The 27,883-nt window shown below is 50.3% G+C and overlaps 1 protein-coding gene across 7 annotated transcripts; it reads right to left on the reverse strand.

The window, feature by feature from the left end:
- Window positions 1-2,560: 2,560 nt before the first annotated feature.
- Hps1 (HPS1 biogenesis of lysosomal organelles complex 3 subunit 1) lies at window positions 2,561-27,850 on the reverse strand. 7 transcript variants are annotated; one of them, XM_034524023.2, is made up of 21 exons: window positions 27,777-27,850; window positions 26,800-26,997; window positions 26,412-26,496; window positions 25,999-26,160; window positions 19,616-19,753; window positions 19,250-19,392; window positions 17,287-17,395; window positions 15,581-15,741; window positions 15,179-15,296; window positions 14,747-14,845; window positions 14,520-14,589; window positions 12,239-12,288; window positions 10,853-11,020; window positions 10,552-10,770; window positions 9,506-9,567; window positions 8,990-9,124; window positions 8,841-8,906; window positions 7,797-7,941; window positions 5,750-5,863; window positions 3,581-3,663; window positions 2,561-3,123 (listed from the first exon to the last, which is right to left on the reverse strand). In XM_034524023.2, the coding sequence occupies exons 4-21, from the start codon at window positions 26,113-26,115 to the stop codon at window positions 2,961-2,963; spliced, it is 2,160 nt and encodes a 719-aa protein (XP_034379914.1). In that variant the 5' UTR covers window positions 26,116-26,160; window positions 26,412-26,496; window positions 26,800-26,997; window positions 27,777-27,850; the 3' UTR covers window positions 2,561-2,960. The 7 variants fall into 7 exon arrangements, 6 of the variants coding, with proteins under 6 accessions (XP_034379914.1, XP_076777736.1, XP_076777757.1 ...); XM_076921621.1 differs by lacking the exon at window positions 27,777-27,850 and adding an exon at window positions 27,602-27,754; XM_076921642.1 differs by lacking the exon at window positions 14,747-14,845.
- Window positions 27,851-27,883: the final 33 nt, after the last annotated feature.

Consider the following 27,883-nt stretch of genomic DNA (forward strand, 5'->3'; position numbering starts at 1 on the left):
GAGCCAACGCAGAGGTCCCGCCTTCCTCTTGCCTCCTTTTTCTGTAAGGGCAGAAGCCTGGGGGCGGGGCCGAGATCCTACCCAGTGGGCAGGGCACTGTCAAGTCTGACTTGACTCCTGCTTGCCGGTAGAGTCCCGGACCTTGCAAGGTGGCCACTGCTCCGTGTTGCGGGAGCCTCCACAGCCATCTTTCAGTACAACCATACCAGTGCCTTTGGACAACAGAAAAGGCCACCTAGGTCCCCGAGAGCTGTGTTCTCTCCTGCACACTCCACTGAGGCTGGTCTCGCTGGCCGGAAGGGTCTGGACAGTTTTGTTTTGGCAGCTTTTCAATTTTCCAAAGATTCTCTAGGATTTGGGCTCACGCCTGTAAATGACCTCAGCTAGTGTGCTTCCATGTTATCTCTGTGCCCTATCTAGAACAGAGGACCTGTCCACTCCTCAGGAATCACTCCTCTGCAGGAGAAAGGGACTGGAAGTGGAGAGCTGCAATCTGAACTGTGTGGCAGTTTGGACAAGAGGAAGACAGGTAGGGGGAGGAGCCATAGCTAGATCATTCAGCTGGTGAGCTTCCAAGATGCCTGGCTTCCTCCTTACCCTCCTGACCTGGGACAAAAGCCTGACAAGGTTTTTCTCTACTGGTAGTGCTGTTTTATAAAACACGGTATGTTGTGGTTGAGGGGGTGCTTTAGCGGGCCCATGCTGAGGCATTCTCCTGGGGTGTCAGACCTAGGACAGGTCTAGTATAAAAGAAAGTCTGAGATCTGGGAAGGGGCTCTGGGGAAGGGAGTAGAGGCAGAGAAAGAAAGGGGACAGAGAAGGACAGAAAGAGAGGCGAGAAAGAAGGGAAGAGGCCAGCCAGAACACATGGAGAGGAAAAAGATGGAAGATAGGGGAGGGAGGAGAGAGAGAGAGAGAGAGAGAGAGAGAGAGAGAGAGAGAGCGAGCGAGCTAGCTAGCTGAACAGTTCTTATATGCCTGGCTCCTGGCTCATACCTGGCCCTTGCTAGGTAACTGTTGGGCGGAGCTTACAAGAAATGCTAACAGGCTTGCCTGCCTAGGGACCAGATGACAAGTTCAAGGCCAGCCCAGGCCTTGCTTACCCAAAGTTGTGGATCTCTCAGCCTCCCTGTCCTATTTTTGTTCAAACTGACCTAACCCTTAAATTGGCGGAGGAAGTGCCCCTCAAACACTCTTAAAAGCCCCAGCTGTCTGTTTTCCAGAGTCCCCTCTTGGCTGTGCAAAGGGTCTTTTCTCTGTGTGTACCTTGCTGGGGGTGTTTTTCTTCAACCCTAATAAAAGGCTCTCTCCAAAGTTTCGGTCTGCTGCTAGTTGCTGTGTTCGAGAATTTCTTTCTCTGGCTCTCAAGATTTTTCCCCCTCCCTTTTAAGTATTTAGCTGCCAGAGAAAATGAACCGGATCAAGACCACTAGATGTGGGCTGGTGAGATGGTTCAGTGGTTAAGAGCACTGACTGCTCTTCCGGAGGTCCTGAGTTCAAATCCCAGCAACCACATGGTGGCTCACAACCATCTACAACAGAATATGATGCCCTCTTATGGGGTGTCTGAAGACAGCTACAGTGTACTTACAAATAATAATAATAATAATAATAATAATAATAATAATAATAATCCACCCCTAGATGTTAGGTAATTGGAACCTGTGTCAGAAGTGACTCAAACCCAGCAGACATGACAAAGATGGCTGGGTAAGCAAGCGGGCCTCTGAGAATCCCTTGCCCCTCAGCACTGGCATCACTCTATACACGGGGAAAGGTTACTCTGTCTGTCCATGTATCTCTCCTAAAACCCAAGTTCAAAGCCGCTACCTCCACACCCATGTAATCAATTAGAAGTTCGATATATTTAATAATCAGCTGCATCTGCATTCAGTAAGTAGATACCTGGTTTGTCTTTGATCACTCAGCAGGTAGAATGAGTTAATGGCATTTGAATAGCTGGTGGTAGAAGACATACAGAGATTATTTAAAGTAGCGGGGAATTGAGGGCTCTAAGAAAATGTTACAACTTTACTTAGGGGACTTGAACATCTGCAGATTCTGGTATCCCCAGGGGTCCCTGGAATATACTCTACAAATACCTGGGGCTGAGAGTATAGAGAAGCCAGGGCTATGGGTTAAACTAGATACCTCATACCACGTGGCTGCTAAGACTTAAAAGAAATCATTTATATTTTTTAAAATGGGTGTCTTAGGGTCTGGGGACAGCTCCGTTAGTCAACTGCATGCTACACAGTCATGACAACATAAAACACAAGCCATGGTGGTGGTTCCCACGCACTTGTAACCCCAGTGCTAGGAGTCAGGTAGGCCTGGGGCTTGCTGGTCAGCCAGCCTGGCTCAGATTTAGACCAAGTGAACAAGCATCTCAAAATCACAAGGTAGATGCATCTGGAGAACTCCCATAGCTGACCTCTGGTCTCAAGCACACATGTGCAAGACCCCTCCCCCTCAAAATGGGCATCCTAAGGCATATTATGTATATGTATACACACACACACACACACACACACACACACACACCAGGAACAGGCTTGGATAATGACAAGAACCGACATTTATTGAGCACCTGAGCACGTTCAACAATCCTCCTGACCACCCTGAGAGGTAGGTGTTGTCAGTTCAAATGTGAGGAAACACGACTCACCCAGTTGTAAGGGGGCAAGCTGGAATGGTGGCCAGCCAGAGGGAGCGGAGCACCTTCCATTTGGGTAGGAAACAGCCACCCTACACAGACTGGCAGGAAGGGGGTGACTTCACACAGCCTGAGTACTAAGACTTCCTCTGCTCTTCTGGGCACCCAGAGGGGCAGCTTTCCAGGGCAGCTGCTGCCATCTCTGATCACACAGTTCTGGGGGCAACAGAAACATGGCATCCCCTCCCTTCGGAGAAGGCTGCTCACTCATTCCTCATTGGGGAATGCCTGCAAGCAAGACAGCCTAGGGCAGGGTCACCCGAGAGGCCTCCCCCAGGCGCCGGGCCAGCTGGCTGGCCTGCTGCACCAGGAGGTCCGTGGGGATGACAGACAGGTGCAGTGTGAGCAGCTCGTAGCACCTGACGGGCTCCGAGGGGCGGTTCTTGCTGTAGAAGCGCAGGAGCTTCCTGCGGGAGACAGGGCAGGACTCAGGCAAGGCCAAGGGGCTTCCTGGCCACAGACGCCTCAAAATGCCCACCCCACAGTTCTCACAGAATGGCTCAGGCTGTGACACTACCTATGGCCTCTAAGCTCCAGTTCAACACTGGGACACAGTCCCTGTCTTGGGGTTCTCAATCTTTGAACAGTGTTCTGGCTAACAGGGGTGTGTGTGTGTGTGTGTGTGTGTGTGTGTGTGTGTCCTACTGAAGTCTTCCTATGCAGCCAAGACTGTGCCAGCAGCAGGAGAGCAGGGACTTGGGTGTGCTTCGGGATGTTTCCTCTCTTCATGTGGGAGTCCCGCCAGGTTGCTATCATATCAAGGCAGCTAGCTGCTCACTCTTGGAAAGGCTATTGGCCATGGCAACTTGAGGCCTTGCCACCAACACCTGGGGCACATGTGGCTCCGGGGCCAGTGATTGTCACCTGTAGTAGTCACCTCCCAGCACACCAATGGGGACTGAGTCATCTGAGAGGACAGGTACTTCGATCATCTGCAGTTTGTACCCCTGTGGGAGGGAGAAGACAGTCTTAGAACTGGAGGGAGGGAGCAGTGTGTAGGGGTGGGGTGGGTTTGAGGGGTGTGTGGGAGCCCTTGCAGGGCCTGGCTTTTTGCTTTACTACCTTGCCTGGGACGTAGAGAGAGCCACCACCGCCTTACACATTAGTGTGGTCCAGTGACCAGCTGTGACCATGCTTTGCAACTCTTGCTACCAATAGGTGGGGCTGTGTTAGTGAGGAGCTCACAAAGGCCCAGGAAGAGTGCGTGTGTCTGTGTGTGTGTTTATGTGTGTGTATGTGTGTATGTATGTCTGTGTGTGTCTCTGTGTGTGTGTGTATCTGTGTGTGTATCTGTGTGTGGGTGTGTGTGTGTCTGTGTTTCTGTGTGTGTCTCTGGGGGGTGTGTGTGTCTGTGTGTGTGGGGTGTGTGTGTCTGTGAGTGTGTGTGTGTCTGTTTCTGTGTGTGTCTCTGGGGTGTGTGTGTCTGTGTGTGTATGTCTGTGTGTTTCTGTGTGTGTGTCTGTGTGTGTCTGTGTGTCTGTGTTTCTGTGTGTGTCTCTCTGTGTCTGTGTGTATGTCTGTGTTTCTGTGTGTGTCTCTGTGTGTGTGTCTGTGTGTGGGGTGTGTGTGTGTCTGTGTGTGTATGTCTGTGTGTTTATGTGTGTGTGTCTGTGTGTGTCTCTGTGTGTGTGTGTGTCTGTGTGTCTGTGTTTCTGTGTGTGTCTCTCTGTGTCTGTGTGTATGTCTGTGTTTCTGTGTGTGTCTCTGTGTGTGTGTCTGTGTGTGGGGTGTGTGTGTGTCTGTGTGTGTCTCTGTGTGTGTCTCTGTGTGTGTGTCTGTGTGTGTCTCTGTGTGTGTCTCTGTGTGTGTGTCTGTGTGTGTGTCTCTGTGTGTGTGTGTGTGTGTCTCTCTCTGTTTGTGTCTGTGTGTGTGTGTCTGTGTGTGTGTCTCTCTCTGTGTGTGTCTGTGTGTGTGTGTGGCTCTTGAGAAACAAAGGATTCTCAAAAGACCCAAAGTCTCTGCTTTGGAAGAAATGGGAATGATCAGGGCAGGGTAAGGTAGGTGAGAGGAGGATCGGTTAAGCCATGTACTGTGCCAGGCATGATGACAATGACCACAGATCCTCCCACCAGAGGCTCAAGTGGCACCATGAGGCCTGCCCCATAGGGGGATGGCTTAGCAGTGTTCAAGGACCCTTGTGTGGCTCGAGTGTCACAGTCAGTGGTCAAAACTTGGCCTCTCATGGCTGGGCTGCACTCCGGTGCCCCACGGGGCCGCTCTAGTCACCAGATCCTTGTCCTTAGAAGCTCTAGCACTCGGGGACACTTACGAAGACTAGGAGCTTGAGGATTAGGACCTCAGTTTCTAATGCCATTGTTTGGGTTTTGTGGACCCAGCCATGGTGTTTTATTTGCAAGACAGCAGTGTGTCCCCATCTGTAAAATGGGTCAACAGAACCCATCCCAACCATTCCCCCAGGTTGTGAGGAACAGATGAAGAAACTGCATTGCACTATAGTAAGGCTGAGTTGTCACACCCTCAGCAAGCGAAGAGAACAGAGCAAGAGCCAGGAAGCATACGGAACAGGACAGGGGACCCTGGGGGAGGGAGAAGGGACCCTTAGACAATTAGCATAAGTGAGTGGGAAGTGTTAAGGAGATGAGGGGAAAAAGTGGGGGAAGGGAGAGACAATGGGTTCCAATGGCCTTGTGGTACTGTGGTGGGGTGAGGTCTACAGTGCTACACAGGACAGGGAGGGAACCTGAGCTCTGCTGGACGCAAGCCTCAGACAGGCTGGCTAACTGCTTTGAACCTGGGTCCTCCCAGAGAGTGAGGGGTCATGGTGAAGCCTTTGTCATGTGACTAGAGACAGTAGCCGGCTACCATGGCTTCTCCTCAGACTAGGGAGTACCTCCCATTGGCTCACATCTACCTGGACAGTCCTATGCCCCAGCCAGGTGCTTACCTGCAGCTCCACCAGGGACAAGAGGAGATGAGACAGACAGATTGAACAGCACAGAAGAAAGGTATCCAAGGGTTTAGAGCATTGGACAGCTCTCAGGACCGCCCTGCCCAGAGATTGGGCACACCCACCATGTCATTCTCGAACCACAGGAAATAGGAGCAGCGGAAGTCTCCTTCCTGGAACAGCAATGTGGTGCAGCCCTTCTGCAGGTACCTGCGGGCCAGTCGGACCAGAGCCCAGACCTGGGGAGGGGAGATTGCTTAGTACCACTCTCAGGGCTGTGATCTCCATAAAGGAAAGCACAGCACAGAGCCGTGGCGGTCCTGGGAGTCTAGGACTTCTCAGAGGCAGGATTAGAATTGCAGGATTGTCTGGGTTAGAGTTGTAGGAATGAACTATTCATTACAGGGTGGAAGTTGAGAAGGCTCCCTCTCCAGTTGCCATGGGGATAAAATACATGTGGAAGTGCTTCATGTAACTTTATTACACACAACCCATGGATTGGTAAACTGCTCACTGAGACCAGAAAACAGCCAGGAAGATTGTGAATACACCCAACTGCCCAGGCCTGCAAGGCTGGGAAAAAATGGTACCAGCTCTGTGCTGGAGGTCTGGGAAGCATCAAAGCACTCAGTGAGTCCTGAGCTGTGGCATCATCTGCTTAGGGGTCAGGCCCAAACATAGGCTCACTACATCATAGCTGGGAACAGTGGCCCTGAGGGACATTTCTGCCCTGGGAATGTTCTGCCTAAAGCAGGTGTTGGCACCTGTGCCGCCTAAGAGCAGCCTGAGGGATGGTCTCCTAACTAGGCTTGCCTACTTCGTGCAGGGCTGGGAAATGACCCACTCTCAGAAGCCTCAGTGGAAGGGATGCAGTCTTTACTTTGCACTTAACACAATATACTATCTAATTAAATCCGCAACAGACACAGGAATCAGTTACAAGCTCCAGGACTGTAACCCGACCCCACAAATAGATAACTTCAACAATAGCCCTCCCATCTGATCAGGTATGGGGACGTAGATGTATGCACAGGTGTGTCCACAACCATTTATAATAGTGACAGTCTGGAGACAATCTGGGGAATGGCTTGAGTGAATTCTGCTACACCTGCATCGTGGGGTTGCGACAGGCGAGACATGTGAAGAGTTAACAGCAGGAAGAGAGGCACCTGACACGCTATGAAGTGAGGCTGTGTCACACAGCCCTGTGCATGAAGAGCGAGCAGCACTGGGGAGGAAGGCAATGAAGAGTGATGGGCTAGAGTCCCCAGTGCCCCAGGGCAGGATGCAGGGGGAACGTGGTAGGTGAGGAAGCTGGCCATGCTGTACAGAGCATGCTTGGGCCCTGCTCTGTCTGCCCCAGTCCTGTGAGTTCATCTGTGTTTAGTGACCTGTACTTTACACTAACGCTGTGTGGTAAACAGCACCATCTCCATAATGGACACTGGACTAACGAAATGTAACTGAACCATGTCAAGGTCACACAGCCAGACCAAGAGGGCTTTCCAGCTCTGGCTTCTCACCACCTAGCTTACCTATCATGATACACTTTATATAGACAACATAAAAATACAGCATTTTAGAAATGGCAGAGTCTTTCCTTCAAAAACTCCGAGTCTGTCATGAAGAAGAGTCATTAAATCTGAAGAACAGAGAAAGATGCTTCCTGAGTAGAAACCGCCCCCCTACACTCGGCTGGGGTGTGGGAGTAGTTCGGGGGCAGAGTGCTGTCTCAGTACATAAGTCCTTGGGCTCCATACCTAGCAAGGCAAAAACTAAAGAAATCAAATTCTGATGCCCAAATTGTTTGACCCAAGGGTCTTTCCAGTTTAGCCGACTCAGCAGAAACTTACTGCACATTCTCTCACGCTGGGCTCTGACCTGGCGCCAGTGATCTGGGAATGCCAGGCACCCTGAAGGACACCAGGAGGGGCTGCCAGTATACTGAGCCCCACTGGGTCTAGAGGATAAGCCACTGAGCCGAAGGAACTCGTGGCCAGTTAACTAGGCACACAGGCAATGGCGGACAAGCATGGCAGGGTTTCACTGGAAGCGTTAAGTGCCTCAGAGACCAGAATGGCCTGTTTCTCCTGGGTCGTGGTGGGGGTCAGGCATCAGTGTATTCTCCCCTGACAAGCAGCAAAGAGCACCCAGGGCCAGGGGAACAGTTACCTTGGCTTTGACGAAGGCAGCCAGGGGTCCCTTGCCCAACTCGGAAGACATCTTTTCATTGGGGCTGAGAGAAGGAGCCACCATTTGCCCGGTTGTACGGTCCACATAGATGAAGTGAACCAGGCCTGGGAAATCCTCCAGGTAGGTGAAGGCCTGAGTTAAGGAGCTTAAAAGCCAGAGACAGTGGGGATAGTGGAGGTGCCTCTGCCCTGGTCATGGGATTCTGGCTGTAAAGAGGTGAGACTTGAAAGACCAGGCTGCTCGTCTACACAAGCCTCTTCCTCCACTAAGCCCCGGAGACCTCATCGTCCCTCAGCTCCTCACTCCCACTTAAGATCCTAGCTACCTCATGTTTAATGTAGGTGGTTCTGCACGCTATGGGAAGCCATGGTCACAGCTGGTCATCTGGGGAGTTAATTTTAACATACACCTCGAGGCTGCTGTGTGACCAGAGACACTCAGCTGATGAGCGGGCTTGGCTGACTGCCCACCCTCATTGTGATCTGGCTCTTCTTCACCTGAGAGACTGAAAGGATCATCTATGAGAGGGGATGGGCATGGATGGGCAGTGGCTTATGGGTAAGAGGTCTTGTGTCTTTCTGCTCATCTGCCTGCTTAGGACCGAAGTCCCACGAGACCGAGTCCAGAAACATGGGAGATTTTACACAAGAAAAGCTGTGCTAACCTCTCCAGAAAACCAGCATTAAACAAACTAGTTTCTACAATGCACAGATTGTGTCTCTTGGACACAGAGATGTACATCTGTGGTGGGCCTTCTCAGTGCCCTTCCCTTGTCACTACGCTGTGACCATCCATGGAGGAGGATGACACAGGGATGACAGCAAGCATCCTGACTCCCCTGGAAAAGGATTACCATTTGATGGATGAAAATCACGGACATAAAGGTCCTAGAAGATTTCAAAGATAACCCTGGAGCAGCAGGAATTCTGAAGTGCAGTCATGGGCTATTCCTAGAGATGGCTCCATGGGACACCATGGCAGGACACACATGTCTAGCCTCTGGCTGAGGCAGGTAGCGGATATGATACCATGGTGACATTTCTCCGGCTCTTCACCAACAGAAAGTCCTTCCAGTCCAGAAGTCGCTCCCTGGGGAGGGTGGGACACTGGAAGCTAGGCTGCTGTGCGTGAGCCCCGCCCACCTCCGGCCCCCTCAAGCATGCTACCCTTACTTCATGAGTTTCTGGGCTCGGTCCTGCAGGTGCTGGGGCAGGCATGGTCCTCCCCTGCTGGGTGCAGTGGCCAGGAAGCTGAGCCGGTAGATGACACACAGCTGTCGCTTCAGCTTTCCACAGACTTGGAGCAGCCTGGGCAGGATACAGAGGAAAGGACACACAGAGCCCATGGCTACAGACCCCCCGCCCACCACACAGGGAGGCAGCTGCTCATCTTTCCCTGGTGTTCTCTGCCACACAGCAGTTCCTTGAATCACATCGTTCTGTTAATAAGTGGTGGCTTCCTTAGGTGGCACTTACTTGGTGCTGCATCTGGGTACAGCACAGGCCTACGTGCCTGGTGCTAGGTCCATGTCCCCTCCAACTTCCTATGGTTTCATCCCCAGCTCCCTGGGATCCCCCTCCCCCTCTATGATTGTTAAATCCTCCGAGCTTCTCTCCCCCAGGGCCTGGGGAGACCCTGCAGCAACTCTCTCTGAACAACTTCCCATCACCCCAAGTATGGCTACTCACTCCCAGGATGCTCCTGGTTCACTTTTAGAAAAGGCTTTGTTCTTAAATTCCAGCCAGGCATTCTGTAAAGAAGGGTAACAGGTCTGTTCTGGGCAGTGCTCTGCAGGGAGGTCCAGTGGAGCCTCCACCCTACATCCTGATGCTTAGGCACTGTCTCCGTCACTTAGCGGGGCATAATGTAAACAATAATTTCTGTGGGCCAGGCCAAGGTCATGTGGCCTCCACAGACATGTACTGTAATGCCATCGGAGGGGCCAGGTGAGTCCCTCAAGGGACCTCAGAGAACCAGCTGGGGTCTGAAAAGAAATGGCTGCTGCAGGTGATCTGTGGATGGAGTGGGGTAACCTCAAGGGGGTCTTGGATAACTTTGCCCTACGTGAGAAGCCAGCATTCTAACAGGTGTGCCACCATGATAACCAGGGCATCCTATGACACTGTGCCGTCACCTGACAAACCAGGGCTCTGGTTACTTGTTCTTTCTCCCCTAATCCTTCTGCCCCTTTCAGACTAACACACATTCTAGCACCAATGAATACCAGCTCCTCAAACAGACTCAGCTACAGCAGAGGCCCCAAGCTATATCAGTGAACACTTCTGCTCTGGAACCCTCTCCCCCTGAGGTGGACTGTGACTGGTACCTGTGATGGCCTTGTCACTGACTTCCTATACTGATCAGTGTTTGGTCTCAGTCTCCACCCAGCCCTACTCTCCATGAGCCTGGCAGGGATGTACAAGTTCTGGCTTATGGGTGCACTGTTTATGGGCGGGCTACTCTTGGCTATGTCATGGCTATCTAAGCAAGCCTGTTTCCTGACTAAAGCACTAGAATTACAATTTGAGTACTGTCAAATTCCTATAAAAAGGTTTTAAAAAACTGTCAAGTACAACTATTTAGTTTTTATCCTTTCATAAGAACAACTAGGACTATAGACTGAGGGAAACACAGGCAAGAACCAGAGCGAGCCCCTCATCTACCCGGGATGACCTGGCCCACTGTCAGCTCCGCCTCTCCTCCAAAGCTGGTACACGCAGCCTCAGTGTCCTACCTGAATCTCCTGCCCAACTCGATTCTTGATAAACTTGTCCTGCATCTCCTGCCAAACTCGATTCTTGATAAACTTATCCATCTTCTGGCGCAGGTCTCCTACAAAGGGCTGAGACCGCAGGGCACTTCCGGCCTCCTGACCTTCCTTCAGCTTTTTTTCCAGTAGGGAGAAGCCATCCAGCAGCTGGTACAGGATCAGGGCCAATGGGGTGCTGGGACTCTGCCAGGAAGAGTGGATGCCAGGTGAAATGGGGCAAGCAGCAAGGCCCCGGAAGCTCTAGGGTGGGCTGGGGGCTCGGTACCTTGGTCAGCAGCACCATGTTAATGCCTGGCCACAGGGGCAGGCAGTACATGGTGTGGGGCACTAAGGGACAGTAGTTTTCTTTTATGTTGGCATCCAGGAAGATCCTTCTGGGTCTGGAAAGTTCTGGGGAATGTGGTGCCTGCCCCTTGGGGCTGTCCTCAGCCATCTGTGGGGGAGGAAGATCTGTCAGTCTGGTGGGGAGTAGAGGAAGAAAGGCCCAGGCTTGTCCACATTTGGAGCCACGCACCTTGGCTTCCATTCCATGCCCAACCTACAGCTCCCATAAAACCCAGCCCTGAGGTTTCTGTGTTGTGGAAGCTGCCCTCGCTAGAGCAGTGCTTTAGCCAGGAAACAGGCTTGCTTAGAGAGCCATGATGTAGCCAAGAGTAGCTCCCATTCTCCGCTGTCTGTCTCTCAGCTTCTGCTGGGCTGTTCTGTCCGATCAGGATGAGATGCCATGATGGGCAGTGGGAGGGGATACAGGAATTGGGTGGGTGGTCAAGGAACATCTAAAGACGCACAGAGCCCGCTGTATCGGGGAACGCTCTACCATGAGTAGAGGAAAGAACTTAACATGCCTGACATGTCAGTCACCCTCAGAACACCCCAATGGCTCTCTACACTGGGGAAACTGAGGCTTAAGATGACTATATGAACGGGCCTCCAGCCTGGGGTGGGGGCTCTGCACGGATAAGAAATTTTTTGGTGGAAAAAATTAGAAAATTAAATAAGTCATTAGAGATACCCCAGAAATTTCTCTGAAGGAGGTCACTCTAGTTCTACACAACAGTAACAAGTGGAGAGTCATCTGCTCATTGTTCTGAGACGTCCTGAGTAAATACAACATGTGCCTGGATGAACTCAGACAGGAAAACACTTCAGTAAAAAGGACAAGGAAGCCTAGTAGGCTCTAAGTATGAAAAAGAAAAATGTGTGAGCGTGCATGTGTGTGCATGGGTGTACATGTGCATGAGTGTGCATGTGTGTATGTGTGCATGTGTGTACGTGTGCATGTGTGTATGCATGTGTGTGAGTATGCACGTCTGTGAGTGTGCACGTGTGAGTGTACATCTGTGTATATGAATGTGTGTGTGTGTGTGTGTGTGTGCAAAATAATAAATGAGTAGAAGAAAGTGCCTAGAATGTATTCCATCTTCAGAGGAGGAGGGTCTTGGTAACAGTCCCTTTTACATTTGACTTTTCTTATTTCTCATATCTAAATTTAAGGAATATATTTAAACTTTAATTTTTTTAATATTAAAACTTAAGTTCCAAGAACTCGGGGAAGGTCGCCTTTGCCCGCTTCCCCTATCCCTGCTTCCACAGCTGAGACCGTGGTGCAGCTGTGGCTGCTGGCCCAGAAGGACACACACAGGAGACTCACCTGGAGAACATCGCTGGGCGGGGTGCCACCATCCAGCCAGACGAGGCTACCTGCCACAAGTGAGGACAGAACTGTGGAAATAGCCCACGGCCCATCCCCCACTCCTGCAGCTCAGGGGCTCTAGATCATGGAGAGCTCTGGCCATTTAGCCCCAAGCACTGGGCACAGCAAGGGCATTTTCTTGTGGCCACAGTGCCTGAAAACCATCCCCTCAGAGCTGCCCAGTGCCAGCTGAACTCTGAATTTCCAGGGTTAAAGCAGCCAGGACAGAAGCTTCCTGCTGGGAACTGAGCCCTCAACAGGCATCTGGCCACAGGGTGGGACCCGTTCCTCAGACCCTCCCTCCCCCTCCAGCCCCCTCCTTGTTTCTGCCCTCTGTTCCTTCAGGTTCCCCTGCATAGGGACTCAGCATTTCCCCATTCAGTTCTTCAGATGTCAAGCTTGCTGAGCTCTGATTGTGTGCAGGGGGGAATTGAGCTTGATCTCCCTCCTGTCCGGCTCACCAGCCTATTGAAGCCACTATGTATCTGAAATATTACATGTTTGTAATATTATCCTTTCTCGCAGTTCATTGCAAATAGCCCTCATTTATAAGCAGCCTCCCCTCTCTGGGTGGCTGGGTTTGGATGCTTCAGAGCTATGCATACTGCTCTGGCATGTGCGGACTCTCGGTTTACAAACGACCCGCACTGCAGTCATCCATTTGTAAATCAGGTGTTGAAACCTAGGGATGCACTTGCTCCATTTGTAAGCTGGGAGTTCCCTACATGCCAGAACATTATGCACAACTCTGAGGAATACAAACCTAGCCACCCAGAGAGAGGAGGGTGGCAACAGACAGGGAAGGAATTGTAAGGTGGGGTTGTAATGAAGGCCAAGGCCATGCAACGCTTGTAGTTATGCCTTGGGGATGAGGCATTTAGAAAAGCTGAAGAGGCTGTGAGCCCTTCCCTGCCCCCAAAGAAGTCCAAACAAAAAAATCAGTCTGTAATCTCTGGGTCTCCCAGGTACCCCAAAGCCCAGTCCAGACCTAACTAAGGTTCCTAAAAACACCTAACTCAGTGTGTTCAACTTGAACCATATGTGAAAACCATTTGGGGCCCTCTGTAGGAAAGCTACCCTGCCGTTCCCACTGCAGCTCAGCTTAATTACACCACTCTGAATGAGTCTGGCTTTGGTGTGAATCTCCTCAGGGGAGTCCAGCTGCAGGTGGGGCTCAGTGCACACCACAGGTCCCCGTGGCCCCAGGTCTGAGGACTGACTCGATTGTGCTGAGTGCAGCCAGGGCTCAGAGCCCCTAGTCTAGGGAAGCCGAACAGAAACTCATTTAAAAATAGTTCCTAATTGTCCCTTCTGCAAAGCCAGTCTCTTGTCAGGTGGGTGAGCCACAGGCTCCCTCCTTTTATCTTAAGACCTTGGTCCTTTCCTGTTGCTGATGACAGGCTGGATTTTAGCTTCTCTCCCGCTCTAAGCAATGCCAAGTGTTCAAATGGCAATTTGAACATTAACAGTTCAAATTGTTAATAGTGAGTTTTTACTACTTACACACAGATCTTGGAAAAACAGGTAAGGTTTAAAAAAAAAACCTCTGTAACTGAATATTTACATTCTAAAATGGGCTTGAAGTCAGGTGGATGATTGCTTAATTTGAGTTGCTAACTATTAATTATAATGACTACAGAGGCAGAGAGAACACATAAATGCCGTTGTATAAAAGCATATAGAGCTTTGGTGATACCATTTGCACAATGCTTTTTTATTTTTTTAAAAAAAAGATTTATTTATTTTTATCTTACGTGCATTAGTGTTTTGCCTGCATGTATGTCTGTGTGAGGTGTCAGATCACCTGGAACTGCAGTTGTGAGCAGTTGTGAGCAGCCATGTGAGCGCTAGGACTTAAACCCAGGTCCTCTGGAAGAACAGCCAGTGCTCTTAACTGCTGAGCCATCTCTCCAGCCACCTTAGCAGGGTTTGAATTCAAGCTGGGGCTGACAGGGAGGGCTGACAGGGAGGGCTGACAGGGAGGGCTGACAGGGAGGGCTGACAGGGAGGGCTGACAGGGAGGGCTGACAGGGAGGGCTGACAGGGAGGGCTGACAGGGAGGGCTGACAGGGAGGGCTGACAGGGAGGGCTGACAGGGAGGGCTGCCGTTTTACAGCACTCTAAGTGATGTGCTCAGTCCCTCACAAGGAATAAGACAAAATGACCCCCAGGACGTACTCCCTAGGCTGCAGACTGGCTTCTGCCCCATGATGTCACCCACCCGCTCCACAGGGGTCACCTGAACTCTGCTCGCCCGGGGAAGGAGCAGGGGTGAAGTACTCTTCAGGGAGAGAGATACTGTCTGTGTCCTGCAAAAGAAGACATCACATTGGATGAGGGCCATAGGTCAGGCAGCCTCTCCCAACAGGTTCAGCCAGGCCTGCTCTCCTGGGAAAGTTGAAAAGGCCTAGCCTGGCCTGTGGCAAGACCGGGCTGCCCTCTTTCCTCTCAGGATCCAGCACATACTGTCTCCTCGGAACTCCTGACGGGAACTGAGGTGCTCTGGCTCCTCGCCTGCTGGACAGGGATGTTTTGGCTGCTTAGGGGTCTCCTCTGGGGGAAAGGCTGTGAAAAAGCCAGGGAGATGCAGTCAGTGCAGCCGATCTGGCTGCTCCCACAGCCCCATCTCCCAGTTCTTCACAGAAGCCCTCCTCTCTACCCTGGCCCGGGGACATGGCCCTCCGGCTGTTCAGTGCCCCAATCCTAGAAATATGTTGGTATCTGAACCTGGCACCACTGGTGACATGATCATGTGTCAAGGCTGACAGCATGTTTGGCCTTGACATGAATTTCAAACCAGCGCCAACTCTCCGGATCTGCACAACCCTCCAGAGCACCCGTTCCAGAGTTCTTCCATCTTAGAGTAGTGAGACAAATGCCCCCCTTGTGCTGCGAGACCTGAGGTCTGTCGCTGTCATCCTCTTCCTCCTCTGTGTTGCCTTGGGAGGGCTGGAGGTCCTGAACCAGAAGGATGAGAGCCAGAAGATCTGCGGGGCGCAGGGTGCTTGCACCATGGCTATAGACACAGGGCAGAGAGTTCTGTGAGCACGCAGCTTAAATCTTGCTGGAGATGTACAAGGTCTGAAGAAGAGTAGCCTACCAATTTTTAAAATCAAAATTGCATATAACACAAAAGTTATCATTAGGAAGGCTCTAGAGGCCAGTGACAGACTTCAAGTGTTGCTCAGAACCATTTCCAGAGAAGGGCGAAGGCTAAGGGTTGAGACCGGTGTCTGGGAGGGCTTCACTGCAGGTAAGAGTCTGGAAGGGTTTTGGTTGAGGTCAGGCCCTCAGGTTTACCTGGAGTAGAAAGCCAGCAGCTTGCAGTGTACAAGCAGGAAGGCGTGCAGGGCCTCCTCACCGCCCCGCTCAGGGCTGGAGTTGACAGCTTGAACCACATGTCGCTCTAATGTCTCGATGCTCAGTTCACAGAGCTGTGGATGAATGAGCCGCTCCACTGCCTAGCCAGGGATGGGCGAGGGAAAGGTCGTCAGCAGGTCATGCTGACTGGAGGGTGCTTTCCCTCAACCCATAGGGAACAAACACTAGGTGTCAGGTGTGGGCAAGCTGAGAGATGAAAATGGCCGAGGAAAAGCCTGTGAGGCTCCAGGCTCCAACAGTGCGTAGGAAACGTGGGAAAACCAACAGTAGTGTGTGCTAAGCAGGAACACGAGATACTGAACTAGAGAGGAATAGCTGAGACCTACTGGAATAGAGTGTTCAAAGAAACGTCCCTGAGGAGATGACCTTTAAACTGAGGGACCGGAAAGCCTGCCAGACAGAGCAGGGGAGAAGCAAAAGGCGGGCGGCGAACACAAAGGCACTAGATGCACAGACAGTCTGCAGAACCGCTGTCCAACTCAAGTGGAAGGCAAGTGCCACGAACACTTAACCCGTTTCTCAGAGCTGGCAAGATGACTCAGTAGGTAAATGTGCCCACTGTCATGCCTTTATCAGGCCTCTGGGAGCCACAGATGGAAGGAGAGAACTGGCTCCTACTAGCTGACCTCTGACCTCCACTGTCATGCAATGGCACTTGAGCACACACACACAGACATGCAAAAGGACACACACAAAAACAGACAGATAGACACACATACACACACAAGACAGACACACACAAAGACAGATACACACAGAGACATGCAAAAGCACACATACAAAGACATACATACAAACACATACACAAAGACAGACAGACAGACACACACACACACACATACACACCCTCTACTTTTGTTATTTTCTAAGAGTGCTGAGGCCACACTGGGCACTTGTCAGAGCCGCAACTCCACAGCCCTGCCTCAGCTCTGCTCAACAAGAATCTGAGTGAGGACTACCTTGCACTCAGTGAGCCCACCTGGTCATCTGACAAATGCCGAGAGAGAGAGAGAGAGAGAGAGAGAGAGAGAGAGAGAGAGAGAGAGAGAGAGAGAGACCCACAGAGACACCCTGTGTTTGCCCTCAAGGGAGCAGAGCAGACCAAGGCCGCCTGCCTTGCCTGCTGCTTCTGCTCACCGCTCTCCACTCTAGTTAAAGTTCAGTGTAGTTTTTCCCAGGAGGAGTGAGGTTGAAGGCCATTTTTAGGATTCTATAATTTATAGTGAGCCCCACATACTGCCCTGAGATTCTCGCTCAGAATCCAGTTGCTCACCATGGGAAGGCATGGGAAGGCATGGGAAGGCATGGGAAGGCATGGGAAGGCATGGGAAGGCATACCAGAGTACCTAACCTGCTGCCAAGGCAGAAAGAATAACAGGATAATGGGATAATAACAGGATAATGGGATAATTTCAGGGTCTGGCTGTCTTCTTGCCCATTATGGTAAAAACATGGTCTTACGGCTGGACACCTCCAGGATTTAACACCCCTGAGCCGGGCACCCCTGAGCCGGGCACCCCTGAGCCGGGCACCCCTGAGCCGGGCACCCCTGAGCCGGGCACCCCTGAGCCGGACACCCTTGAGCTGGACACCCCTGAGCCCTGATGACTCTGGGCCCAAGTTACCTCCACAGCAAAGCTTTGCTCCTGTTCCCTCAGGCGGCTGTAGGTCTCCAACAGTCTCTGAAAGTGCTTCCACACTCGGGCACGCTGTTCCAGGTCAGGGGGACGAAGCCTAGGCGAAGAGCCAGGGAGGGCAAGGGTCAGTAGGAAAACTGGTCTTGTCCAGCCCTGGTCAAGGCCAAGGACCCTGTCCCAGTTCAGCATCAGACACCTAAGTGGTCAGGCCAGCAGTGTGCACAGAGGCCAGCAGTGTGCACAGAAACCAGCAGTGTGCACAGAGGCCAGCAGTGTGCACAGAAACCAGCAGTGTGCACAGAGACCAGCAGTGTGCACAGAGGCCAGCAGTGTGCACACAGACCAGCAGTGTGCACAGAGGCCAGCAGTGTGCACAGAGACCAGCAGTGTGCACAGAGGCCAGCAGTGTGCACAGAGACCAACAGTGTGCACAGAGACCAGCAGTGTGCACAGAGACCAGCAGTGTGCACAGAGGCCAGCAGTGTGCACAGAGACCAGCCTGCAGTGTGCACAGAGACCAGCAGTGTGCACAGAGACCAGCCAGCAGTGTGCACAGAGACCAGCAGTGTGCACAGAGACCAGCAGTGTGCACAGAGACCAGCAGTGTGCACAGAGACCAGCAGTGTGCACAGAGACCAGCAGTGTGCACAGAGACCAGCAGTGTGCACAGAGACCAGCAGTGTGCACAGAGGCCAGCAGTGTGCACAGAGGCCAGCAGTGTGCACAGAGACCAGCAGTGTGCACAGAGACCAGCCAGCAGTGTGCACAGAGACCAACAGTGTGCACAGAGACCAGCAGTGTGCACAGAGGCCAGCAGTGTGCACAGAGGCCAGCAGTGTGCACAGAGGCCAGCAGTGTGCACAGAGGCCAGCAGTGTGCACAGAGACCAGCAGTGTGCACAGAGACCAACAGTGTGCACAGAGACCAGCCAGCAGTGTGCACAGAGACCAACAGTGTGCACAGAGACCAGCAGTGTGCACAGAGGCCAGCAGTGTGCACAGAGGCCAGCAGTGTGCACAGAGACCAGCCATGTGTATTCGTGTGAGTAAGCAGATGGGCAGGGAACCAGGAAATGATTTTATTCCTTGGGCTCCTTCTCATATGGATTTATAAGGCCACTTAGGGGTTGGGGTGTGGCTCAATGGTAGATTGCTTGCCTAGCATGGGTGAGTTTGAACCCAACATTGAAAACAAAAACAACAACAACAAAAAGTAGAGAAAAAAAAATAAAGGCAAGTCAGAAAGGGGCAGGAAGGCACCTGCATCTCCTAGGTTTCTTACAGCCCCACAGGGCTCTGTGAACAACCAGTCCCAGAACCAGGGCTCAACGCAGGGTATTAGCCAGAGCGGCTACCGTGGCTATGTTCCAGGTGCCCATGGCTGTGTTACAGCCTGCGTTCTTGACACCACAGCCAGAGGGCTAATGAGACCCAAGAAAACAATGCTGGTGGATCCAGCAAGTTTTCCTTCAAAACTCAAAAGACAGCGTCTCAGACCCCGAGGTTGTTCCATTCATGTGGGTGAATCAGGCAGTCCTGCTCTGAACCTTACTCCTGTGGTCCTAACTCCAAACCACCCTCTTCCATGGCCCTTCCTTGCTCCATGTATGCTGTGACATATGACGATATTCTCAGCCACTGAGGCTTAGTGTAGGCCCAGGATGCCACAAGGCTGAGGGGATTGTGTATTTTTCTGTAAGGAGATTAAACAGCTTCATTGAGAAGTCAGGAGGGATGAGCAAAATCCCCACGTAATGTCGGAACACTGAAACAGGAAAGCCCAGGGCCGGGAGGGCTGACTCTTCCTGCCAACCATTTGAGTGGCACTGGGGCAACTGTCTAAGTTCTCTGCAGTGTTCTGCATCTGCAGAATGAAATTAGAGCACATGGCTCTTCTGAGCTCTGCTTTCATGGCCTGACTCACAGAGGACATGGTAGGACCAGTGACTCACTCCTTCCGGATGAGCTGGCCGTCCACGGTCACCAGCCCGAAGTGCACCTCGAACAGGTACTTGAGCACACACAGCTTCCTCCGCAGGTCCCCCTCACTCTCGCTGTGGTCTCCGCTGATGGCGATGAACAGGCACTCTCCAAACTGTAGGTGGCCCCAGTGTCAGCTGGTCCCCTGGGGACTCCCTTTGCCTTCCAGGTCTCAGGGAGTAAGTAAGGGGAGGACGAGGCCCAGGGGACTCCAATAAGTGGCAGTTTTTGCCTTCCAAAGAGCTCTACAGTCCAAGGTAAGAAAGAGGCACCTGGCTCCCAAGGACTGGACAGACTGGACTGTGGGTATGCTGAGGGCTGCAGGGCTATATACTTACCAGATGCAGGACATACAGGTGGTTGTCGTTTTCAGTTGAGAAGCAGGTGTACGTGTCTGAGAGTTTCTCCAGCACCGTCATGGAGGAGATGATGACTGGAGCCAGGAGGGTGCTGAGCTGGTCCTCCAGCACAGGGAGCTGCGGGGAGAGAGAGCAGAGCATGGGTTACCCCACATAGACATCTGATGTGCTGTCACTGATATAATGTCTATCAACAAGGCAGGACACAGTCATAGCTTGGGCATGTTGGAAAGTGTGTCAGATACCGGGGACATAGGAACAAACAAGACCCAGGCCTTACAGCAAGAGAGCCAGCAGTGTCAGACCTGCCTGAGGGGCCACTGCTGTACGACCGGGGAGGTAGGAGGAGAGGTACCCCAGACCTTGTGTGGTGCCTAGGAGGGTGGGCTCAGACCAGTGAGTGCAGCTCAGAGTCCAGATCCAGAAGGAAACATTTAAGTGGGTGTGTCTGAGTGCAGTCCACAGGCCACACCCACCCCAAGAGAAGCTACAACAGTAGCCCAACACAAGGCCATAAACTTGGGCAGTTTGTAAATTTTTTTTCCTTTTTTCTTTTGTATTTCAATGGCATGGGTTTCAAGCATGAACTGTACAAATACTATCTTGTCACAACGACAGAGGTTTGGACAAACCTGCAAGGAATTGAGCCCATCCCCACCCCCCTAGAATGCTTAGAGCATTTAGTTGAGCTATCCGTGACGCCAAGAAGTCTCCTACACATATCGAAGTCCATGCCATCTGTACACATGGGCTACTTCAGGAAAGCAGGTATGTGCACACAAGCATGTTTGTAACAGCAATGTGCGACTTCAAACAATTGAAAAAATCAGAAATGTCCAATCCTAGGGAAATGGATAAAAAAGTAATACATCTAAACCATAGTTTCTTAACTGTAGTTGCAAACTGGCAATAGTAACAAGGGTCTGAGTATACAGCCACCAAAACCCAACTCAAAATAAAAAGCAAAAAAAGGGTCAAAGGAGACCTCAGCCTGACATACTGGTCTCTGCACCTTGTCATGGCATTGAGCCACCAATGAACACGGCCTTTAACACCCCAGCTCAGATTCGAGAGAACCGCATGCTATGGATTCCAGGTTTCTGACTGCACACAGCTTCTTTCTGATTCTTTTGTTAGTTTGTTTGTTTTGAGACAGGGTTTCTCTGTGTAGCTCTGGCTGTCCTGGAACTCACTCTGTAGACCAGGCTGGCTTTGAACTCAGAAATCCGCCTGTCTCTGTCTCTCCAGTGCTGGGATTAAAGGTGTAGTTTTCAGTTTTTATAAAAACATATTGTTTTGTTTATGGAAAACAGTTAGAATTCCTTGCTGTCATTCCTCTTCCTAAATACTAAATTAGTGTGTCCCAGGCTATATTGTGTTAAGAGTATATGATTTTAAAAATAGGTATTTGAGTTATTGACTTTAATTTCATAAAAATATTAACTGAATTTTGACTTGGGTTTAGGGCAGAATTATCAACAATTTAACAAAGGGCACGAATCATATTTCTATTATGTTGTGCTAATGTTTAGGCGAAGTTGTGTTCTCAGCATCAACAATAATAAAATCAAAATATAAACCAGTCCAGAAAGTGCTCTATGTCCTGCAGTACCAAAGTTTAAGTAGTTTTATAAAACAGGTTTGTTTTATTTTAAACTCTGTGCATGCTGGCACGTGCGTGTGTGCCTGTGTATGTGTGTGTATCACTGTGCACGCAGGTCCCTATGGCGGTTAAAGAGCACACCAGATACCCTGGAGCTGGAATTATGAGTGGACTCCAGCTGCTGTAGGCACTGGGAACTGAACTCATCTCTCTTGACAGCTCAGAACACCGAGCTCTCTCTCCAGTCCCAGGTATTATTCTTTAGTAAAAGTAACAGGTACGCCCGTGTCATTAGTGTCTAATGTTGCTTTCCTTGTTCATTAATGGATACAGTCGAATTGTTCAGAACACTTTTACTTACTTATTATTTTATACCTATACATCCGGGGCCATGTAAACATATCTGTGGTAAAAGAGGTTGCAATGGGAAAGCTTACAAAGCCCTCAGCTAAGAGGTGGAGCATCCATATAGCTACTTAAAATATTACTGTTTCAATGACTTAGGAGCGATCTCCCCAACCCCGCCTGTCTCTCCTGTTTCTATACTTTCTCTGTTCTCTAACAAGCATGTGTTTCCTTGGACATACTCTTCCCCATCATCCCTACTGCTCCTCCTTCCTTCCTCAAGACTCTGCTTCATCATCCCCACTGCTCCTCCTCCCCTCCCTGATACTCTTCCCCATCATCCCTAATGCTCCTCCTCTCTTCCACAATACTATTCTCCATCGCCCCCACTGCTCCTCCTCCTTTCCCCAATAGCAGAAGGGAATAGCAGACACAAGAGCCTGTGAAACACTGGAGGAAGCTGAGCAAAGACGAACTCTACCCTCAGTGCTGGAGTGAGGAGAAGGGAGAAACTGCTGATCCTGTGACTGCAGACTGGGGAAGCCGGCTCCTCATCAGGAAGCATTGGAATGCATAAAGAATGAAGGAATCCCTCACCCTGACCAGAGGTAATGAGCAGCTCAGACCCAGGCAGCTTCCTTACCAACCTTCCCACTGCTCAGGAAGCCAGGCCTAGGTCCCACCCCCTGGGTCTGCTACAGTGTCTTTGGTGGCACCCTCGGGCTACCCACCGCAGTCACTAACTGCACGAGGTCTGCTCTGCATGCAGTTCCCTGGAAAAGTGGCTCCCTGGACCTTCACTCCCTGAGAGCAGGGGCACGCTGCTATTGCTGCTGTACCCTCAGAAGCCAGCAAACTTCAGGTTCTCAGTTTTGTTAAACAACTATCCCCCACCATAGGTAGGAACAAATGCTTGTGATTTATTAAAATTCTATTATTATCTTTAAAAAATTCTATTGTTTTCTTTAACTGTCATATATTATATTGAAAGTCATTTTAAAAAATCTAGATTGAGTACAGCAACTTACCCTACAGTGAAATAAAAGCAGTAGCTTTTTCAATTGAGAATCTTTTATGACTAAATTTTTTTTCAATACATACAGAGTATAAAGGAATATTCTTATATATCAATTGGTAAAATTATAAAGTGTTTGTCAACTTATTTTTATTTCTAGATTATTATTTTATATCAAACAATTGGGCAAAGGGATAAAATTCAAGCACAATGCTCCCAGAGGATAGCTAACTAGGATGTATGTTTGTGTGTGCATTCATACACACACACACACACACACACACACACACACACACACACACACATATAGCTATATATAAAGAAATCATTCAACGAAAATACATTTATTCATATATTTGGATATAATGGTATCATTAGGTATATGCTTTTGTGTTCATATAACAAAATGCAAAAATGAATTAATGTGATAAAATTTCAAAAATCAAGAAACGGGATGTAAATGTGGCCTGACCCCACCATATAAAAGGTAGATCCCCAAAGCAGTCTGCTAAGAGCTAATAGCACTAGGTGATGGCATTGTGCGCTTCTTAAAAACTACTGTGGGTTCTCAGATTCCCCACAAGAACTCCTGTGACTCAGCGGCACGCACTCCGTTCCTTACACTAGCTACTTAGGAACTGAAAACACAGGATTTTGTTCCTGTATCAGGTTTTAATTAGATAAAAGAGCTGAGATATTTCTTATAAAGTCTTAAAGAGTCTTGTTTTCTCTTGACAATGGACAAGGGCATCACCATGCTGATGTGGTGGGGGTGGGATGGGGTGGGGTGGGAAGGGGAGAGGGGAGTGAGTTCAGCCAGGCACCGGCCTCATCCCTAGCTAGATCTATGCATATCAGGAAATGCAAGAATGTTTTGATCACTGCAATTCTAATAAAAATGTTTAACCCAGGCTGGAGAGATGGCTTAGTGGTTAAGAGCACTGACTGCTCTTCCAGAGGTCCTGAGTTCAATTCCCAGCAACCACATGGTGGCTCACAACCATCTGTAATGGGATCTGATGTACTCTTCTGTTGTGCCTGAAGATGGCAACAGTGTACCCATATGCATAAAATAAATAAATAAATCATTTAAAAAAAAAGTTTAACTCAAAATTAACCCTGGAAAAATGCAGAATAAATGATTCCTGTGAAATGCACAACAGGAGTTATCTAAGAGAAGATGGCAACCATTTCTGAGTGATACTAAACACACTGTCTGTCCACATACAGAACAGCTTCCGGCCGCACTCTGCACTGCATTCAAGCCAAAGGCTCATTAGGGCCAATGTGAATTCCAAACCTAAATCTGGCATGGAGGTGTATGTCTGTAATCCCAGTACTTGGGAGGTAGAGGCAGGAGGATTGCAAGTTAGAGGCTGGCCTGAGCTACCTAGTAAAATCTTGTCTGGATAGCAATAGGGGCTGGAGGCGTCTTGGTAAATAAAGAAGCTTGCTGCCATGCCTGATGACCTGAGTTTGATCCCATGATAGTAGAATGAAAAACTGACTCTTGAAAGTTGTCCTCTGAGCACCACACACGGGCCGTGGCATGTGCACACATGTGTGTACATGCATGCACATAAATGAAAATTTAGCAATAATAAAGACAATAAAACTCCCAAACCAAACCAAACCAAATCCCAAACTAAACAAATTCCAGGAGAAGATATGGGGAAAATTCCTTGCAATTTTAGGTTAGGCAAAGATTTCTTAGCTATGTCACCAAAAGCATAATCTGTAGCTGCAAAAATGGAAAAATCGCACTATCACACACGTACTCCTTGAAGGCATTCTCAGCATGCGCAGACAAGCCACAATCTGGGAGGAAATATTTGCAAAAGAGATCTAATAAAAAGACATGTCTGAACTATGTAAGAAACTCTAAAAATTCAATAAGAATCACTGGAGAAAACTGATCTAATATAGGAAACAGATCCAGCAAAGTAGTACATGAAAAGCCACCCAGAGTCATTAGTCACCAAAGGATGAAAAATAAAACTCCGGATTTTAGCTGACATCTAGTAAATTGGCTAAAATAAAAAAGAATGTATATTAAGTATCAATGAGGACCTGGAAAGTGGCTGGTGGGGTATAAATGGTGGATAGCTCTTCTGTGGAGAGCTTGGGGGGGGGGTGTCTCTTAGGAAGTATAGGGACTGGAGAGATAGCAAGAGCATTTGCTGTTTTTGCAGAGGATCCGGGTTCTAGTCCCAGTAACCACATGACAACTCACAAGCACCTGTAACTTCAATTCTAAGTGATATAATGCCCCCTTCTGGCCTCAGTGGGCATTGCATACAAATGGTACTCAGATACACTGGTAAGACCTGGGTTAACATATAAGCCCACCCACCCAAGGACCAGGTAACCTCCCGGAATGCTGGGAGTTGTAGTTCTCAGAAAATAATTCACTCTAAGGGAAAATGTGGTGGCCGTCCGGGTTTAACCTTATAAGCCCCTGCCACATGTGTCTCAGGGTCACTCAGCTGGAAACTCCAGGGAATAGTCCTGACCAAAGTGCATCCCAGTCAGTATTTAATTAAGGCTTGCTTCAGATTTGGCTCAAAAAGGTGGAATTGGTTTTTCTCTTGCAAATCTCAGGATTAACAATACGGGGAAAAAAAAAAAAAACATCCATTCACATAAAACAAAACAACAACAAACACCCACAAAGTCCAAACTCATACGAAGATGTATGTCCACAGCCAACGTGCCTAGGAACAAGTCAAATGTCCACCAAGAAGGAAATGGAGAAACGGATTACAGCCTATAGATATGGTGGAGCTGGGTGACTGACAAGCGCTAAGACAGATTAAGACATGACAAAGACTCATGCTGAGGAAAGAGAGGCAGCCCAAAGCAGCCACAACATGAAATGTACCCCCACCGCTGTGTATGATTCCTCTAGATAAGGCTACATTACACGGGCTCATCAGACAGCAAGCAGCTCACCGGCTCTTAGGGAGTAAAGGGAGTAAGAGAGGGGTTAAAGCGTTTGGGGTAGCAGACAGGTCACTGATTGTGACCGAATCACAGATACAGACATATCAGATGGTATAATTTAAATGTGAACAGACAATGGTTGGTCTAGTATAGTTAATAGAGTTGTTAAAAATGAATGCATTATGCATATGCCAAGCTTTTTGGGTAGAGAATCTGACTTCCAGTTTCCCTGTTGTGGGGTTAAAATTTACCTCCTTCCCCCACTACTGGCCCAGACAGCTCTGGTGAGGTAGGAAATCACAGTACTCAAGACATCAAAAGGCTGCCTCTGCTGGCCCTGCAGAGTCCTCCTGCCAGCTAGGAAGAGGCACTTAGGCCTCCTGGCCTTGGGTAGCCTTGGGGCTCCACTACCAATCCCCCGCCTCCCCCCCAGACAGCCCGCTGCTCTGCCCTTACCTCCTCTTCCTCATTCTCTGACTGCCTGAACTTCCGCCGGAGGCTCTCCTCAAACTCCTCATCTGTCCAGTAGAAGAGGACTTCTGCGCCCTCAGTGGCCACCAACACACACTTCATCTTCCAGGGGAAATCGAGGGCAAAGGTCGCGTCTATGAGTTCAGCCTGGGTAAGGAGAACAGCTTCAGCACATGGGCCACTCACTGAGCCCTTGGCTGCATGCCAGCCATCACCCAGCCGTTCTGGGGTTACCTTGCTGCCCCCTAATGAAGTAGTGACACGAGGGGCAGGGGGATGAGAAAGGGGTGTACAAAGAGGTGCAGTTCACTCTTCTCATTCTGCTTTTCAAGTGGGTGTCGCCCACCTCTCCACACCCCCCATCTCCCCCACCCCCCCAGGAGAGGAGCATCATTTACCTCGGCAAAGCACACAGCAGGGCTTCCAAGAAGCTAGACCCTGAGTTCAGCAAACAACAGCACAGCATCCTTGGGCCTGCAAATGCTTAAAGCAGAGAAGGCACGAAGGCATGAAGGCATACAGAGGGTCTGGTCTCCACTGCCGCCTGTTCCTGAGAGTGGACAACTTGGACAAGGGCTGAGAAGTCACAGGTTCCCCCATTTCAAGCACCATGAGCTCGGGGAGTCCTTAATGTGGACAACACACTAATAGTGGACAGCACACTAGTTCCTACCTCCGCTGCAACTGGACAGTTCCTAGTTTATATTCGGGGGTCACTCGGTCACAGGTGTGGTGGGCAATCCCACCCTGAGCAGCCCCAGGGAGCTGTGAGCCCTGATTGCTTACCACACAATCCATCCCAGGCTGGCCGGAAGGAGTCTCAGTGAAAAAAAACCCGGGTTTGGTTCTGGCTTGGGCTTTCCTAGGCTCAACTTGGAGCTTCAAACTCCCACTGGGAGACCGGGGAACAGAATCCTGTTGCACCTTCCTACCGGGTTACAGGGAGTCACCAGCCAGGTTGCAACCTCAGCCCAGTAGGCTCATCTTAGGGACAAGAAAGGTGGGTGGGTGTCAATCTTATTTCCCAGTTTCAAATAACATGAGAAATAAGCCGACTCTGGAATCCTCCCATTTTGATAAGAGACAAGAAGAATCTACAGCAGAGGAGGAAGGTTCGATCCTGGGGGTTTTGAAAGCAATGAAACTCTGAGCCTAGCTGCACTACCCTCAGGCTTGGCCTTGATGGCAACTTCCGGGAAACACCGGCATGCTTCTCGGTGGGTATTAGGTTTCACGGTTTTGGCGATTATCTTCAAAGGCTGCTAACCTCATTTTCTGACCTTTGTTCTCCTTATTTCTTGCTCTAAAATGAAGGAACTTTGAAGAGAAGGGCGATCCTGAGAAAATCCCCTGCACCCACTTTTACCACGGGTCAGAGCACTGTCCCCAACAAACTGTTTCAGAGGCCAGTCCCGCCTAACCCAGCTCAGTAGGGGAGGGGGGTGCGAGGGGTGGAGACGTAGCCTGTGATGCTCTAGGGGGAGTAGCTGGCCTAGGAGGGAGTTTCTGCCTGTGCCACTTAGCACCGCGTCACTGCGTGGCTCCGCCCAGTAGCTGCTTGAGCACTCCAGCAATGACAGACACCCACCTCCCCCTCTCCACCCAGGGACGAAGGCCAGGCTTGTGACGCCAGCTCCAAAACGGCATGAAACTGAGTCGGTTCCCCCGGGAGCCCGGGCCTCTCCAAGCTGGGAGGGCTGGACGGAGGTACCCACGGAAGGGCGACCCAGGGTGGCGCTCGGTCACCTACGATGCCCACGTACCGGATCCGTCGCTCGCACCGCCCAGAGTGTAGCCAGCCTGCGGCGCGCTTCCGGGTGGGACACGTGACCCAGCCACATGACCCGGGCCTGCTTTGTGGGTTCGAGCC

The sequence above is a fragment of the Arvicanthis niloticus genome, chromosome 1 (genome assembly GCF_011762505.2).
Source record: "Arvicanthis niloticus isolate mArvNil1 chromosome 1, mArvNil1.pat.X, whole genome shotgun sequence".
Lineage (NCBI taxonomy): Eukaryota > Metazoa > Chordata > Mammalia > Rodentia > Muridae > Arvicanthis > Arvicanthis niloticus.

Bases quoted from the DNA above. Each gene is read 5' to 3' on its own strand.
- Hps1 (XM_034524023.2), bottom strand. From the start codon at position 26,115: ATGAAGTGTGTGTTGGTGGCCACTGAGGGCGCAGAAGTCCTCTTCTAC. The intron at 15,742-17,286 runs GTAACTTGGGCC...ATCCCTGGCTAG, and splicing joins AGCAAAGCTTTGCTGTGGAG to GCAGTGGAGCGGCTCATTCA. The intron at 3,664-5,749 runs GTGGGTGTGCCC...TCCCTCCCACAG, and splicing joins TGTGGTTCGAGAATGACATG to GGGTACAAACTGCAGATGAT.